General features: G+C 49.3%; 1 protein-coding gene across 1 annotated transcript; it reads left to right on the top strand.

Annotated features, from left to right (window-relative positions):
* Positions 1 to 7,342: 7,342 nt before the first annotated feature.
* On the top strand, positions 7,343 to 16,585 carry CFAP73 (cilia and flagella associated protein 73; the record flags this gene model as incomplete). The annotated part of the gene is made up of 7 exons (XM_082852857.1): positions 7,343 to 7,398; positions 8,954 to 9,062; positions 9,971 to 10,075; positions 10,395 to 10,595; positions 11,114 to 11,335; positions 11,619 to 11,777; positions 16,508 to 16,585. The coding sequence occupies 7 exons, from the start codon at positions 7,343 to 7,345 to the stop codon at positions 16,583 to 16,585; spliced, it is 930 nt and encodes a 309-aa protein (XP_082708983.1).
* Positions 16,586 to 16,858: the final 273 nt, after the last annotated feature.

Genomic DNA, 16,858 nt, shown 5'->3' with positions numbered 1-16,858 from the left:
GAATGAAACGTCAAACGTTCAGCACAGCCTGGCATACAGCAAGTGCTCATAAGCGTCATGGCCATAATGGAACATCCTGATCCCACCACTGTGCCTGACCTTGAGCCCCACTGGGTGACTGAGCTCTGAGGCTGGGTCCTAAGGACTCTGTGGCTGGAGCAGAGCACCAGGCCCAGCCCTAAATTCCAGGGATGGATGGAGCAGCCACACTTCAGTGGAGCCAGTGCGGCTCCAAGTTGCTGAGCTGGGGGAATCTGGGGGTTTGCATCCCAGCTGTGAAATCTGATAGCAAGATCTCAAGATTGGGCTCCTGCACCCCGATGGGCCTCACTACCCAGGACGAGTCCTACCCCCTTCGTCTGAGATGCTGGGCCTGGGGCCCAGGGAGGGCTCACAGACACAGAGTGGAGAGGCCTCCTCATACCAGAGTGGGGATCAGGCCTGGGCACTGACAGGGCTGTGCTGAAGCTTGCGCACGCCTACTGGTCCCTGAGAGCCGGCTGCGCCCACGCCCTTCCAACCCCGTATTCAGCAATGCCGCATCAGGAAATTGAAATCAACCACAGGAGGAGAATTTGCACCATGGAAATCAGCAAATAAACACTACAATTTGTTTTGGAGAGGCAATTTAACAACACACCACTGGGTCCAGGATTCCCCGGCCGCATGGCCCTCTCGACCCCATTCCTGAATTCAACACCTTTAAGATTTTATTCATATTACCCCCAGCCCACCCCCTGATACTACCTTTGCCCTATCCTTCCACCAGGAAAGCCTTTACATCCCTTTATCTATCTATTTCCTGGTTTAAGTCCCACAGATACAATTAAATAAAAATTAGGACGGGTGGGGTGAAATAAAGTGCAGATAATGTAAGAGCAGTGCCATGGAACACTAGATAGCTGTGTGGGCTGTTTTCAATATTTCTTTATTTATTTGGCTGCGCCAGGTCTTACTTGTGGCACGTGGGATCTTCGTTGCGGCATGCAGGATCTTTAGTTGCGGCATGCAGGATCTAGTTCCCTGACTGGGCATCGAACCCGGGCCCTCTGCATTGGGAGCACAGAGTCTTAGACCACCAGGGAAGTCCCAGCTATATATAGCTGCAAATGGCATTATGTTCTTGAACACTATTTAATAACAGGAAAAGTGCTTAAAAAAAAAAAAGCAGGTCATAGGGAATTCCCTGGTGGTTCAGTGGTTAGGACTCCGTGCTTTCACTGCCAAGGGCATGGGTTTGATCCCTGGTCTGGGAACTCAGATCCCACTAGCAGTTTGGCGCAGCCAAAAAGAAATGCAAGTCGTGGGAAAAACACAGCATATACTACCTTATATAGGCATGATACTGATGCCATAAAGTATTATATATATATATAAAATTCTTTTCTTACATTATTCCTTTCATATATATAAAATGTTTACATATTATATATAAAATTCTCTTCTTATTTAACAGATGTGTATTGAGCGCCTACTATGTACTAGGCAGTGGGGATACAATGAGGTACACACAGCCCAGCCCTGCTCTCATGGGCTCTCAGGAGGGTGATACAGACAAAAGTAATGGGCAGCTAGGAACAGACTCTCAGTGGGAAGTACGAAGTGATATGTAGACAATACAGCAAGCACAGAACTGGAGGGCTTTCTCTGACATAATGGCATGTGCTTCTTTTTAATCAGAAATTATCATCAGAAAATAATTCGTACTTCCTCTGGCCTCTGAAAGCCCCGCTGCCCTTGCTTTGTAGCTCTGTTCACAGCCGCCGGGAAGCCTGGAAGGTGGCAGGGAAGGCAGTGATGGCCGCCCCCCACTGCCCGCCTGTTGGCACCTCTCTGTGACCTTGGTCTCTTGTTCTCTTGTTTTGTGGGGATTTACATGCTTGTCTTATCTCCTAAATGTCAGGGACAATGACTGATTCATGCGGTGCCTCCCACACCAGTTGGCACATAAGAAGGACTCAAAAGACACTCTCTGGGTTGCATAGTATCCAATTCCCCTCGAGGGCTGGAATCTGGCCTCTCTCCTTGTGGCAATGGTCATATTCCTTTTTACTTCCTTTCTCCCCACGGCGCCCTAACACTGCCAACTCACCACCTCTCAGCTACACCTTCACCCCCAAAGCGGGAGACAGACCCCTCCTCTGGCTCCGCAGACCTGTGCATCTCTAGACGTCGGTTTCCCCTGCTGGGAAGTGGCACCATCCCTTCTGAGGCCACCAAGATCGGGACAAGACAGACCAACCCGGGACCAGTTTGGGGGTGAGGAGCGTGTTCTTTATCTCGGGAACACAAAGCCTCGTTGGTGAGTGCCAGGCACGATTCCGGGCAGGAAGCCACGTGGGACAGGAGGCGGCGGTGGGAGGAGTGGGCAGGATTTCCAAAGCCCCTCTTGCGGCCTGGCTGCCAGGAAGCAGGGCCTGTAAGTCCCCTCCTCCCACAGCCTGAAGACAAGGTGTGTGTCTGCAGGCTGCACCCCGGCTTCCTCCTTCCTCAGCCCTACTCCACAAAGTGCCCTCCCCTGCCCCCGCTTTGGAATGGAGAAGTAGGAAGGGGGAAGCTGCCCAAGCATGAGACTGGGGGTTGGGGGAATGCGGGGGTGGGGAGAGTGGATATTTCCAGAGCTTGTGGCTTTGTGGCCAAGGGCAAGGCCAGCTGAGAAGTTGTGTCTTGCTGTCACTCAGCAGCTCCACCCACCCCATCCCCCAGGACACAGAGACAGAGACAGGGGGGAGGCCTGCCTCAGCAGCTTGGCTGGGGAGCCCCGGAAGCGTTTGGAAGCAATGCCCCATTTAACAGAGAGGAATGCTGTGGCCTGGGGTGGGGAGGTAGATCCACTGGCCACAGAGCTAAAGCCACAGCTCCAGCCTTCTGAAGACAAGTGTGTAGGGACCTCACCTCCTCCAAGCCATGAGCAGTTCCAAAGCAGGGATGGGTTATCTCTATATAAACAAACTCCAGCACCTCTCAGCCTGTGTGCTCTCGGAGGAGTCACTTAACCCCCCTGAACCTCCATCCCCTGTTTGTCACTTCTAGCCCAGGTATTGCCCTTCCTTGGCCCTGTGCAGTCCTGACCTGCACCCTCATCCTAGAATTCTGCACACCAACCTACAGACCTTTGTTCTCTTCTAGGAGGGGCCATATCCTCTTGCCTCAGGGCCTTTGCACATGCTGTTCCCAATACTTGGAATACCCCTCCTCTCCTCTACTCACCCCTCCTCACCCTTCAGGGTTTACATGTCACTTCCTCAAGGAGGCCTCCCTGACTCCCTCCTTGCACTTCTGCACCTCCCCTGGCAATCCTGTCAGCATGTAATGACATATTTGCAGGGAGATTTGATTCATCTGGCATCCCCATTAGACTCTAAGACCCATGAAGACAGGTTTTGTCTTATCCACTGCTGTATCCTCACACAGTGCCTGGCATATAGAAGGTGCTCAATAAACACTGTTAAAAAAACCACCTCCAAAAGAAGAGAAATTAAGAAGGGAAGATTCACACCAGCTTCAAGATGATGGTATTCTCTAGGGATGGAAGGAAGGGAATGGGTCTAAGGAGGACAAGATCCAAAAAGGGCTCAATTCTATGTGGAGTGTTGTGGCTAAGAGGGTGAACTCCACACCCAGATGGACTGAGTTCAAAACCCACCTTAGACTTGACACCAAAAGCACTATCCACAAAGGAAAAAGTGGCAAGTTGGATCTCATCACAATTTCAAACTTTGCAAAAGACCATGTGAAGAGAATAAAAAGAGAAGCTACAGACTGGGAGAAAATATCCAACAGAGGGCTATCTGGAACACCCAGACCCGTATCTAGAATACTCAGAGAAGTCTCAAAACTCAACAGTTAAAAAAAATCCAGTTAGAACATAGGCAACAGACTCGAACAGATATTTTGCTGAAGAGGATATACAGATGGCAAATAAGCACATAAAAATATGTTCATCATCATTAGCCAGTAGAGAGATGCAACGTAAGACCACAAAGATATCGCTACACACCGATCAGAATGGCTAAAACAAAAAATAGTGATGGCAGCGAGGATGTAGGAAAAAACTGGATCACTTATACATTGCTAGTGGGAATATAAAATGGGACAGCCATTCTGGAAAAGAATATGGCAGGTTCTTAATTTAAAACAAAAACAAAAACCCTAAACAGGCACTTACCATATGACCCAGCAATTGTGCCCTTGGGCTTCTATACCAGAGAAATGAAAACTTACGTTCACTCAAAAACCAGGACAGGAATCTTCACAGTGGCCGTATTCATAATAGCCAAAGATAGGAAACAACCCAAATACCCTCCAACATGAGTGATTAAACAAACTGAGGCATATCCATCCCATGGAATGCTACTCAGCAATCAAAAACACAAACACCTGTAACAACCAGCATGGATCTCAAGAGAATGATGTTGAGGGACTTCCCTGGTGGTCCAGTGGGTGACTCCATGCCCCCCAATGCAAGGGCTCCAGGTTCACTCCCTGGTCGAGGAACTAGATCACACATGCATGCCGCAACTAAGAGTCCACATGCCACATCTAAAAGGTCCCACATGCTGCAGTGAAGATTCCACGTGCTGCAGTGAAGATTCCACGTGCCACAGTGAAGACCCGGCGCAGCCATAATAAATAAATAAATATTTTTTAAAAAATAAAATTTCTTCATCCATAAAAAAAAGAGAGAGAATGATGCTGAGTTGAAAAAAGCCAATCTCAGAAGGTTACATAGTATATGATTCCAATTACTATACAACACCCCTGACATGACAAAGTAATACAGATGGAGAACAGATGAATGGTTGCCAGGTATTAGGAAGGCAGGAGGGAGGGGATGGGTGTGGCTATATAAGGTTAGCTTGAAGCATCCTCGTGATGAATGCTCTGTATCTGGACTGTGGCAGTCATAGGAATGGACATGTGATAAAATTGCATAGAATGAGGGAATTCCCTGGCGGTCCAGTGGTTAGGACTCTGGTCTTCCACTGCCAGGGGCCCAGGTTTGATCCCTTGTCAGGGAACTAAGATCCCATAAGCCGGCTATATGGCCAAATAAATAAATAAAATTGTAAAAATTGCATAGAACTAAATACACACACACACGAGTGATTATAAAACTAAGCATTTTGAATAAGGTGGGGGGATTGTATCAATGTCAATATCCTTGTTGTGATCTGGACCGTTGCTGTGCAAGATGTCACCACTGGGGGAAACTGGGTGAAGCAGTATGGAATCTCTCTTTTTATTTCTTAAACTGCACAGGAATCTACAATTATCTGTAAATAAAAAAGCTGGGGCTTCCCTGGTGGCACAGTGGTTAAGAATCCACCTGCCAATGCAGAAGACATGTGTTCGAGCCCTGGTCTGGGAAGATCCCACATGCAGCGGAGCAACTAAGCCCGCACACCACAACTACTGAGCCAGAGTGCCACAACTACTGAAGCTTGCATGCCTAGAGCCCATGCTCTGCAACAAGAGAAGCCACCGCAATGAGAAGCCCGTGCACCACAATGAAGAGTATCCCTGCTCGCTGCAACTAGAGAAAGGCCGCACGCAGCAATGAAGACCCAATGCAGCCAAAAATAAATAAATAAATAAATAAAATTTATGGAAAAAAACGAAACAAATGCTGGAGAGGGTCTGGAGAAGAGGGAACCCTCCTACACTGTTGGTAGGAACGTAAATTGGTGCAGTCACTATGGAAAACAGTATGGAGAGTCCTCAAAAAACTAAAAATAGAGTTACCATATGATCCAGCAATTCTACTCCTGGGCATATATCCGGACAAAACTCTAATTTGAAAAATACATGCACTCCAGTGTTCATAGCAGCACTATTTACAATAGTCAAGACATGGAAACAACCTAAATGTTCATCAGCAGATGAATGGATAAAGAAGATGTGGTGTACATATATACAGTGGAATACTACTCAGCCATAAAAAAGAATGAAATAATGCCATTTGCAGCAACATGGATGAACGTAGAGACTATCACACTAAGTGAAATAAGTCAGAAAGGGAAAGACAAATACCATATGATATCACATATATGTGGAATCTAAAATATGACACAAATGAACTTATCTAAGAAACAGAAACAGACCCACAGATATAGAGAACAGACTTATGGTTGCCAAAGGGGAGGGGGGTAGGGGAGGGATGGATTGGAAGTTTGGGATTAGCAGATGCAAACAATTATATATAGAATGGATAAACAACAAAGTCCTACTTTGTTCCCCTACCACAGGGAACTATATTCAATATCCTGTGATAAACCATAATGGAAAAGAGTATGAAAAAGTATACATATATATGTACAACTGAATCATATATAACTGAATCACTTTACTGTACAGAAAAATTAACACAACAGTATAAATCACTTATACCTCAATAAAAATTTTTTTTAAATAGTGTTACTCTACAAAAAGAAAATACATTTCCTTACATGAAAAAACAAATTATTTAAAAAGGAAAAATAAGACGCTTGGAAGCAAAGAGGACAAGACGCTCGTGTTTGTTATTTCCAGTTGGCGGATGCATGAGTATTTGTAATATTACTCTGGGTACTTTTCCCTATTACCACTCCCGGCAGTGCTGTTTTAAAGATTAAATTAGATACCGTAAGTAGAGTACTCAGGACAGTGTCTGACCCACTGTAATTGCGCAAGCTATGTCACCTCCTCCCCTACCCCCCATCCTCCAAATGCAGATTCTGGGTCCCTCCAAGCTGGTTTCCACAGGGTAGTGCTGATGGCCCCTCTGCTTTATCTCCCTAACCAGGCTGGGGGCTCCGTGAGACAAGGCTAGGGTAGCCAGCAATGGGAGTGGACCGTCAAAGGGCTGGAACATAGTAGGACCTCAGCACCTTGCCAGGGAGTGAATGCCTGCCCCCCAAGGACCTGGCAAACAGTGGGTGTCCAATAATTACTCATTTGAACAGACATCTGAGCACACAGCCACATTAGTGAGGCCCTATCCCATCCATCCAGGAAGAGGTTTGACCAGACATGGGGCACCGAGGGGCAAATTATTGGCCAAGAGACCCACGTCCTGTTCACTGCACCCCAATTTAGATTGGGAGTTCAAGCCTCCTCCAGACCGGGCAGAAGATGCTCCCCTCCCTGCAGCCCCCTCTCTCTCCCTCTCCGGGTGGATTCTCCAGGCCTCAGGCAGGCAATGGAATGTTGTGTCGTTGGTTGCCCGGGCGACCGAGGCTGGCTGGGTGGCTGCCTTCCGGGAATACTGAGCGTGCAAACCCTCCATCAGAACCCTCCAGGGCCTCCTCTAGGCTAGTGCAAACTCCAGAAAGAAAGCAAGCCTGGGGCAATTGCCAGGAGAATGGCAGTGCCCTGGGAGAAATATTTCCGACTGGCCTTGCAAGAGAAACTGTCTACGTGAGTGGCGTGGGGTGGCAGGAGGGGCTGAAAGGAGGGCAGGAGCAGGTGGGAAGATCCCTCCCTTCCCCCTACCCCTGGGTTCTGGCTTCCTCGGGCAGTTCTTGTTGGGGGATTATTGCCCCCACTTCATAGAGGAAGAAACTGAAGCTCCGAAGGAAATGGCAATTTCCTCAAGGTCTCAGGGGTAGTTAGGGCAGAGCTGGGTCAAAGGCCCAGGTCTCTAACCTGTTCTCGATCCCCATCCCTAGTTGATATCCAGCTGAGATTATATCATTTGATCCAAGGTGGGAAGGAATTACTCTTCGAGCTCTTGCCCCCTTTCACTGCAAACTGCATTTTAAAGGAAGGGTGAAGGAAGCTTGTCTGGCGCCTGCCTTCTTTCAGCAGTGTGGCCGGGGGTCCCATCTTCAGTCTCAGAATCAGTAAAATGGGAGGGTTTCCCCTGGACCAGAGCTGGGAGAGCCTTGCCTAGTGGAATGGCAGTGCATCCCTTCTGCTCCCTACAGGGCCGACCCTGCGGAGCTGGGTCCAGCCCCTCCTCTCCCCTGTGAGCCTGGCTCCAGATCCCAGCCTCCCCCTGGATCCTTCCCGCAGAGGTCAATAGGCAGCTCAGTCTCAACTTGGCCTTAGCGAAGAGCTGATCTCCCTGCTTCCCACTCAGCCCGCTATCAGCAACAACCTTCCAGCATCTAGGTTCCCCTTCGATTCCTTTCTCCCCCTCTCGTCACCCCATCAGCTCTGCTCTCCAGTGGTATCCAGAACCGCCCCCTCCTTACCTCTCTACTGCACCCACCCAGATCAGAGCCCCATCCTCTCCGCATTATCCTGTGACCCGTCCCTGGTCCCCTGCAGCTGCCCTGCCCCTCCTGTTGTTCTTGCTCCCCACAGGAGCCAGAGGGGATTCCCTCCTCTGCTCCAAACCCTCCCAGGCCTCCCACCTCACTCAGAGTCAAGGCCAAAGTACCCCCTCATCACGGCCCACCGCAGTCACCCTCACAACTTCCCTGATCTCAGTTCCCATCTCTCTGCTCCTTCCTCCCCTCCAACTGCACTGGCCTCCTGGCAGCTCCTTCTACACACCAAGGTCCTTCCCTCGGGGTTTGTCATTGGCCATTCCCTCGGCCTAGAATCTGTTCCCTGCGGTATCCTCATGGCTCCCTCCCTCTTCCCCTTCAAGCTTCTGCTCAGATGTCCCCCAACAGAGACTTTTCTATCTCCCTATTGAGAGATTCCCTTCAGTCTGCTGAATTTTTCATCTTAGCACCTGCCATGTCCTAGCATTATTCATTATTATTTGCTAGCTTTTTTTCTGTGGTCCCCAGCAGGACGGCAGCTCCTGGAGGGCAGGGATCTGTCTGTCTTGATCAGGGCTGCATCCCCAGTGCCCAGAACAGTGCCTGGTACAGAGTAGGTGCTCGGGACAATTTGTTGAATGAATGAAAAATTCAACAGCCAGGAGGTGGCTAGTTGGGGTATGTCAGGCACCAGTGGGGAGTTTGGGGGCCCTGACTCTTGCCTCCTTCACCCTCACCTCTTCCTTGAGCCCCTCCAGGAAGATCCAGGGGCAGAATGTGGACCACGTCCCACCGCCACTGCTGCGTCTCTTGGAGAAGAGGCAGGAACTGGTGGATGCGGACCAGGGCCTTCAGGCCCAGAAGGAGGTGAGCCACTCAATGCAGTCCCTGAAACTTTTGGGGACAAAAAGTTAAAAAAAGATGGGAAGAAAAAGATGGGAAAGTGATGAAGCCAACTTATTCCTACAAGGTCTGAGACAAATCACCGTCCTGAGCCTCGGTTTCCTCGTCTGTCAAATGGGGGATCAAATGAGATCAGTGGTTTGTGCAAATAAATGTGCACTGAGCAGCTACTGCGTGCAGGGCACTGCGCTGGGATCTAGAGGTCTCACCACAGTCCCTGCCCTCATGGGCTCACAGCTTACAGAAGGGGACAGACAAGTGTCCAGGTGGTGATGGCTGTGAGGGGGGAAGCACTGAGCAGGCGCTGTGGGAGCCCAGAGAAAGCCCCTATCTCTACACAGGGGTGGTCATGGAGGACTTCCTGGAGGAAGTGATGTCTTGGGGAATGCTGAAGGGCAAGTCGGCTTATCCAGCAAAGGGGGACAGGGTGAGGAGGGAGAAACAGGCAGAGGGAGCAACATATACAAAGACAGGAAGGCGAGGACAAAACACAGGTGGGTAAGAGGCTAGAAGACAGTGTCAGAGGAGAGAGGGTAAGATGAGGCCCCAAGGAAGAGCGGGGATGCTGACACGCAGGGGCTACAGGAGGGAATTTGGGCTTCATCGTGGGTGGTGAGAGCCACAGGTGGATTTGAGCAAGGGTGCAGTGACAAGATTAAGGGCAAAAGGGACTTCCCTGGTGGTCCAGTGGTTAGGACTCCGCGCTTCCACTGCAGGGGGCATGGGAACTAAGATGCCGCATGCCGCAAGGCGCAGCAAAAAAAAAAAAAAAAGATTAAGGGCAAAATGTGAGCGAGGTTAAGTGTGAGCGTGAAAGCGCTGGATGACTTGAAACCCCAAACAAACACAGACACCCACTCCTTACCCCCCAGGTGTTCCAGACTATGCAGGCATCCCTGAAACAGCGGTGGGAACAATTGGAACAGAAAGAGCAGGAGTTAAAGGGGTCCTTTGTCCGCTTTGAAAAATTTTTGCAGGTAGGTGGAGCCTGCTGGGGGGAGGCAGGGCAGAGGGTCACAAAGTCACAATCCTAAAGGAGCCAGACATAAACTTAAAAAGTGGGCTTACCAATACAAAAGGGAGTGGTGGGAAATACACACTACTGCCTGAAGCATTTTAAAAAGCGTGGGAGAGGAGTGGGACCAAAATCAGAGATTCTGGCTGGATTTGGCCCGTGGGCCATCTATTTGCAACCCGTGACTCAGCGTGCGAATGTTGGGGTGGAGTGGATGCGACAAGCTCCGCAGGCTCCCAAGTCCTGGGGGTCGTCGCCTCCTCTCCATCCCTCCTTCCCAGGATGCGGAGGCCCGGCGCAGCCGCGCACTGCGGAGGGCGGCGGAGGAGCGGCAACTGGCGGGCCGCCGGGAGGCGGAGGCGCTGCGGCTTCGGGCTCAGCTGGAGGAGCTGCAGCGGGAGCGCGCGCGGCTGCAGCGCCTGCTTTGGCGCCTCGAGCCTTGCGCGCGCCTGCTGGGGCAAGTACTGGAGCAGCTGCCCGAGGTGAGCGCCCTGCAGGAGGTTTTGGTGTTCAGCGCCACGTGCAGCCCCAGGCAGCCTCAGGGACGGCTTTGGAAGTGTGCACTACTGGAGCGCTGACTGTATGCCAGGAGTCACCACTTATTGAGCACTAACTGTATGTCAGGAACACGCTTTGTTCTTGAATTCTCTCCAAGGTCCAGTGAAGTGAGTCTTGTTATTGCCAACCCCATTTTACAGATGGGCAACTGAGGCTCAGAAAGATAACTTACTCAAGGACACACAGGCAGGTGGGGGGAGGGGGAATCCAAACACTCAGTATTAGTTGAATGAAACAGTGACTTAGTATTAATCACAGGCAGTGAAGCTTAGCTAGGTTTGATGTTGGAGGTGGGGAGGGGCCGGAGTAATCACACTTCTGGGGCAGGGACTGTGTGATGCCCCCATTTCACAGTTGGGCTGAGGAGGCGCGGGGGATGGTAGGGCGAGGAAAGGCAGGGGGGCTGCAGTCCCGGTGAGTCCCCCTCCCGACCCCATCCCAGTTCCAAGAGGTCCCCGAGCTGGTGGCGCGCTTCGACGGCCTGGCCGACACGCAGGCGGCGCTGAGGCTCACGGAGCGCCAGCGGCTCGCGGAGCTGGAGGAGGCGCGCGCGCGGCTGCGGCGGCTGCGAGACACCTGGCAGGACGAGCTGCTGCGGCAGGGCCAGCGGCGAGCGCAACTGCTGGAGCAACTGGAGGCGGCGCGGGAGCGCACGCTGCACTGGGTACCGCCGCCGGGAGGAGGTGGGCGCCCGGGACCCCAGCCTCCCACCGCCGGGAGGAGTGCCATATGGGGCAACGCTACGCTCATGGGCAGGTTTCAGGCATCGGAAAGCACTTTAGGGCGCAGGAGGCCCTTCCTATGAGAACTTGACACCCGAGTCCAGCACTCCTCTCCCTGATAGCACCTAGGGGCATCTATGACTGGTGGGAAGTGGACGCGAATGTGGTCCCAGCCCTCCTCAGGCCAGCTCACACCTTACTGGGGAAGGGGGCGGTGTTCTCCAGGAATCCAAGTGTATTCAGATCCAGAACAGCGCGGCTGAGAAGACCCTGCTCCTGGGACGCACCAGGATGGCCGCACTCAACCTGTTCCAGCTAGTGTGCCAGCACCAGAGGCGGCCACCTGCCCTGGACATCGAGGACACCGAGGGGCAGCTGGAGCAGGTGAGGATCTCTCTTTATGTCACCGCCAGCCCCCTAAGGGTTGGGAACATCATGGTGCCTGAAATCCCGCCTTCTCTGGGTTAAGCATGACCCTCTGCGATCAGAGCCCAGTCTCCTAGCTCCGTGGCCGCCCCGGCCCCTGCCCGGGAGCCCTGGGTTGGTCTCGGCTCTGCTGGTCACCTGCTATGAGGTCAGAAGATCTTCTCTGGGTCTCAGTGCCCTCACTGTGCAGGAGGCCGGGGTATATACTGATGGGTACAATACAGTTATGCCAAGAGTTCTTCTGTCTCAGGATCAAAAGCACAAACGTGACATCGATAAGAAACCAGGAGAGGGAGACTCACCTTTAATTAGTCCCTGACCCTCTGGCTCCCACACAGTCAGGCCTTGGCTTCCCTGGGAAGCGTGAGGGCAGCGTCGTACAGTGGTTTTTCTTTCTGTACGATGGCATTACAAATGTCATTGTGTACCAAGTACGCCCCGCTTTTCTATTCACTCGGGTTTGCAAGGTGGTAGAACATGTGACATGGTTTACAACAGAGGCAGGGGGTTTCTGACTTTGGACACTTCTGTTGATTCTAGTGGGTTCCCAAAGCATGGCCCCTTTGAGAAGTGGAGGAAACACCCCTGCCTTTAACCCATCCCATCCCACTCCTGTCCTGCAGCCAGAATTCCAACCAAATGCCAAGAACTGGGTCCCCAGAGCCTACCTTTGTGCCACATCCTGAGTCAGGTGGATTCGTATGTACACCACTGTTCTCTCAAGTGTTGCCCGGGTACCCCAAGGTACAAAAGACGACTCTAGGAGGGACAGAGGCTTGATATGAAGCAACAGGCAAAAGCCAGTCCTTTTTATCTTATTTTATTTTAATAGAGCTTTATGGAGTATAATTGCTTTATTGGAGTATAATCTTTATTGGAGTATAATTGCTTTATTGGAGCATAATTGGAGTATAATTGCAATACTGTGTTAGTTTCTGTTGCACAACAAAGCGAATCAGCCATATGCATACACATGTCCCCATATCCCCTCCCTCTTGAGCTTCCCTCCCATCCTCCCTATCCCACCCCTCTAGGTCATCGCAAAGCACCGATTTCCCTGTGCTATGCTGCTGCTTCCCACCAGCCAACTATTTTACATTGATAGTGTGTATATGTCGATGCTACTCTCACTTCGCCCCAGCTTCGCCCTCCCACCCCACGTCCTCAAGTCCACTTTCTATGTCTACCTCTTTATTCCTGCCTTGCAACTAGGTTCATCGGTACCTTCTTTTTTTTTTTTTTAGATTCCATATATATCCATTAGCATATGGCATTTCTTTTTCTCTTTCTGACTTACTTCACTCTGTATGACAGACTCTAGGTCCATCCACCTCACTACAAATAACTCAATTTCATTTTTTTTATGGCTGAGTAATAATATTCCATTGTATGTATGTGCCACATCTTCTTTATCCATTCATCTGTTGATGGACATTTAGGTTGGTTCCATGTCCTGGCTATTGTAAATAGTGCTGCAGTGAACATTTTGGTACATGACTCTTTTTGAATTATGGTTTTCTCAGGGTATATGCCCAGTAGTGGGATTGCTGGGTCATATGGTAGTTCTATTTTTAGTTTTTTAAGGAACCTCCATACTGTTCTCCATAGTGGCTGTATCAATTTACATTCCCACCAACAGTGCAGGAGGGTTCCCTTTTCACCACACCCTTTCCAGCTTTTTTTTTTTTTTTTTAACCGGTACGCGGGGCTCTCACTGTTGTGGCCTCTCCCGTTGCGGAGCACAGGCTCCGGATGCGCAGGTTCAGCAGCCATGGCTCACAGGCCCAGCCGCTCCACGGCATGTGGGATCTTCCCGGACCGGGTCATGAACCCGTGTCCCCTGCATCGGCAGGCGGACTCTCAACCACTGCGCCACCAGGGAAGCCCTCCAGCATTTATTGTTTCTAGATTTTTTGATAATGGCTATTCTGACTGGCATGAGGGGGTATCTCATTGTAGTTTTGATTTGCATTTCTCTAATAATTAGTGATGTTGAGCATCTTTTCATGTATGTCTTCCTTGGTGAAATGTCTATTCAGGTCTTCTGCCCATTTTTTAACTGGACTGTTTGTTTTTTTGATATTGAGCTCCATATGCTGCTTGTATATTTTGGAGATTAATCCTTTGTCTATTGTTTCATTTGCAAATATTTTCTCCCATTCTGAGGATTGTCTTTTTGTCTTATGGTTTCCTTTGCTGTGCAAAAGCTCTTAAGTTTAATTAAGTCCCATTTGTTTATTTTTGTTTTTATTTCCGTTACTCTAGGAGGTGGGTCAAAAAGATCTTGCTGCGGTTTATGTCAAAGAGTGTTTTTCCTATGTTTTCCTCTAAGAGTTTTATAGTGTCTGGTCTTACATTTAAGTCTTTAATCCATTTGGAGTTTATTTTTGTTTATGGTGTTAGGTAGTGTTCTAATTTCATTCTTTTACATGTAGCTGTCCAAGTTTTCCCAGCACCACTTATCAAAGAGGCTGTCTTTTCTCCACTGTATGTTCTTGTAATTTGTCATAAATTAGGTGGCCATATGTGCGTGGATTTATCTCTGGGCGTTCTATCCTGTACCATTGATCTATATTTCTGTTTTTGTGCCAGTACCATACTGTCTTGATTACTGTAGCTTTGTGGTATAGTTTGAAGTTGGGGAGCCTGATTCCTCCAACTCCATTTTCCTTTCCCAAGAGTGCTTTGGCTATTCGGGGTCTTTTGTGTTTCCATACGAATTGTAAAATTTTTTGTTCTAATTCTGTGAAGAATGTCATTGGTAGTTTGCTAGGGATTGCATTGAATCTGTAGATTGCTTTGGGCAGTATAGTCATTTTCACAATATTGATTCTTCCAATCCAAGAACATGGTGTATTTCTCCATCTGTTTATGTCATCTTTGATTTCTTTCATCAGTGTTTTATAGTTTTCTGAGTACAAGTCTTTCACCTCCTTCAGCAGGTTTATTCCTAGGTATTTTATTCTTTTTGTTGCAATGGTAAATGGGAATGTTTCCTTAACTTCTCTTTCTGATTTTTCGTTGTTGGTGTATGGGAATGCCAGAGATTTCTGTGCATTAGTTTTGTGTTCTGCAACCTTACCAAATTCATTGATTAGCTCTAGTAGCTTTCTGGTGGCATCTTTAGGATTTTCTATGTATAGTAACATGTCATCGGCAAACAGTGACAGTTTTACTTCTTCTTTCCCAATTTGTATTCCTTTTATTTCTTTTTCTTCTCTGATTGCTGTGAATAGGACTTCAAAAACTATGTTGAATAAGAGTGGTGAGAGTGGACAGCCTTGTCTTGTTCCTGATCTTAGTGGAAATGCTTTTTCACCATTGAGTACGATGCTTGCTGTGGGTTTGTCATATATGGCCTTCATTATGTTGAGGTAGGTTCCCTCTATGCCCACTTTCTGGAGAGTTTTTATCATAAATGGGTGTTGAATTTTGTCAAAAGCTTTTTCTGTATCTATTGAGAGGATCATTTGGTTTTTATTCCTTAATTTGTTAATGTGGTGTATCACATTGATTGATTTGTGTATATTGAAGAATCCTTGCATCCCTGGGATAAATCCCCCTTGATCATGGTGTATGATCCTTTCAATGTGCTGTTGGATTCTGTTTGCTAGTATTTTGTTCAAGATTTTTGCATCTGTGTTCATCAGTGATATTGGTCTATAATTTTTTTTGTGATATCTTTTTCTGGTTTTGGTATCAGAGTGATGGAAAGCCAGTGCTTTTTCAACCAACCATCTGATCTTACCAAGGAGAAAGGTTCAATGGCAGCGGGGGGGCAGCAACTATGCCTTTAACCTCATGATACTCCCTGGTCTCCAGGGCCTGGGGGCTCACACCCTCTGTGGGTAATGGTACCTGCCAGAATTGAGTGACCAGGTTTCATTTTCATTTTGTTATTTTTCCAGTTACCCTTTACTTATGGCAAGGAGTAATTTAATCTCTTTCCACTTTTGGTAGAGATAGAGTTTCCTTGTCAGATGTTTATGTCGGTGACAAATGTGAAGGAAGAGCCCAAGGATAAGTTTGCATCAAGTTCTAGGTCTTGGCAGTGGATCCGTGGGTGTTCACTAAGTTTGTATCAATAAATAGGTTAATTAAAATAAAGGAGGGTGCCCCATGGAGAAGATAAGAGTAGGTCACATACCAGTGAACACGACTAATCCAATTAAAAGGAAAAAAAATTGATGCAAGTGAAAATACTAATTCAACTATAATACAGGTGATAGCCATCTAGAAAACTGAAGGTGCCCGCCAATCAACTGTTTGGGAAGCTTGGACTGAGGCTTCAAAAACCCAGAATGGGGGCTTCCCTGGTGGCGCAGTGGTTGGGAGTCCACCTGCCGATGCAGGGGATACGGGTTCGTGCCCCGGTCCAGGAAGATCCCACATGCCGTGGAGCGGCTGGGCCCATGAGCCATGGCCGCTGAGCCTGTGCGTCCGGAGCCTGTGCTCCGCAACAGGAGAGGCCACAACAGTGAGAGGCCCGCGTACCGCCAAAAAAAACAAAAACAAAAAAACCAGAACGGTTTAGGCCAGGTTCACTGCCCCAGGGAACCACCATCATTGCTATCTAATAAGGGTCTCTATCCCCCACCCCTGCTTTGCAGCCTCTGGGGTTTTGGGGGGGGTGGGTACTGGACACTCAAGAGGCTGGGATTTGACTCTGGCTGTGTTGGAACCCCCAGGTGAAGCTCTTCATCCTGGACCTCTCCGCCATGCTGGCCGGCCTCCATCAGGCCAAGCCCGCCGTCCCCGCCTCCTGACCCTGACCCAGGTGAGCAGTGGGGGAGGGGCCCCCAGGAGGTACACAATTCCTGCGGGGTACAGGCTGAGTGGCTCTCACCAGAAAGACAGGAGGGCTGTGCCCGCTCAGATTGCGGTGGGGAGGGCATGAGGAGCACACAGCAAATACTAAATGAATGTGGGCTACATGGAGGGCACCAATCCCACATCCACCATGGGACCTGGGACCTGGTCCTCCCACCCAGGGCAGATGGGGGATTTTTTTCCTCTTAATAAATTTATTTACTTATTTA

This window comes from Leucopleurus acutus (genome assembly GCF_964270905.1).
Source record: "Leucopleurus acutus genome assembly, chromosome: 13".
NCBI classification, from domain to species: Eukaryota; Metazoa; Chordata; class Mammalia; order Artiodactyla; family Delphinidae; genus Leucopleurus; species Leucopleurus acutus.
The sequence above is the reverse complement of the archived record's forward strand: the minus strand, read 5'-3'. Positions and strand labels throughout refer to the sequence as shown.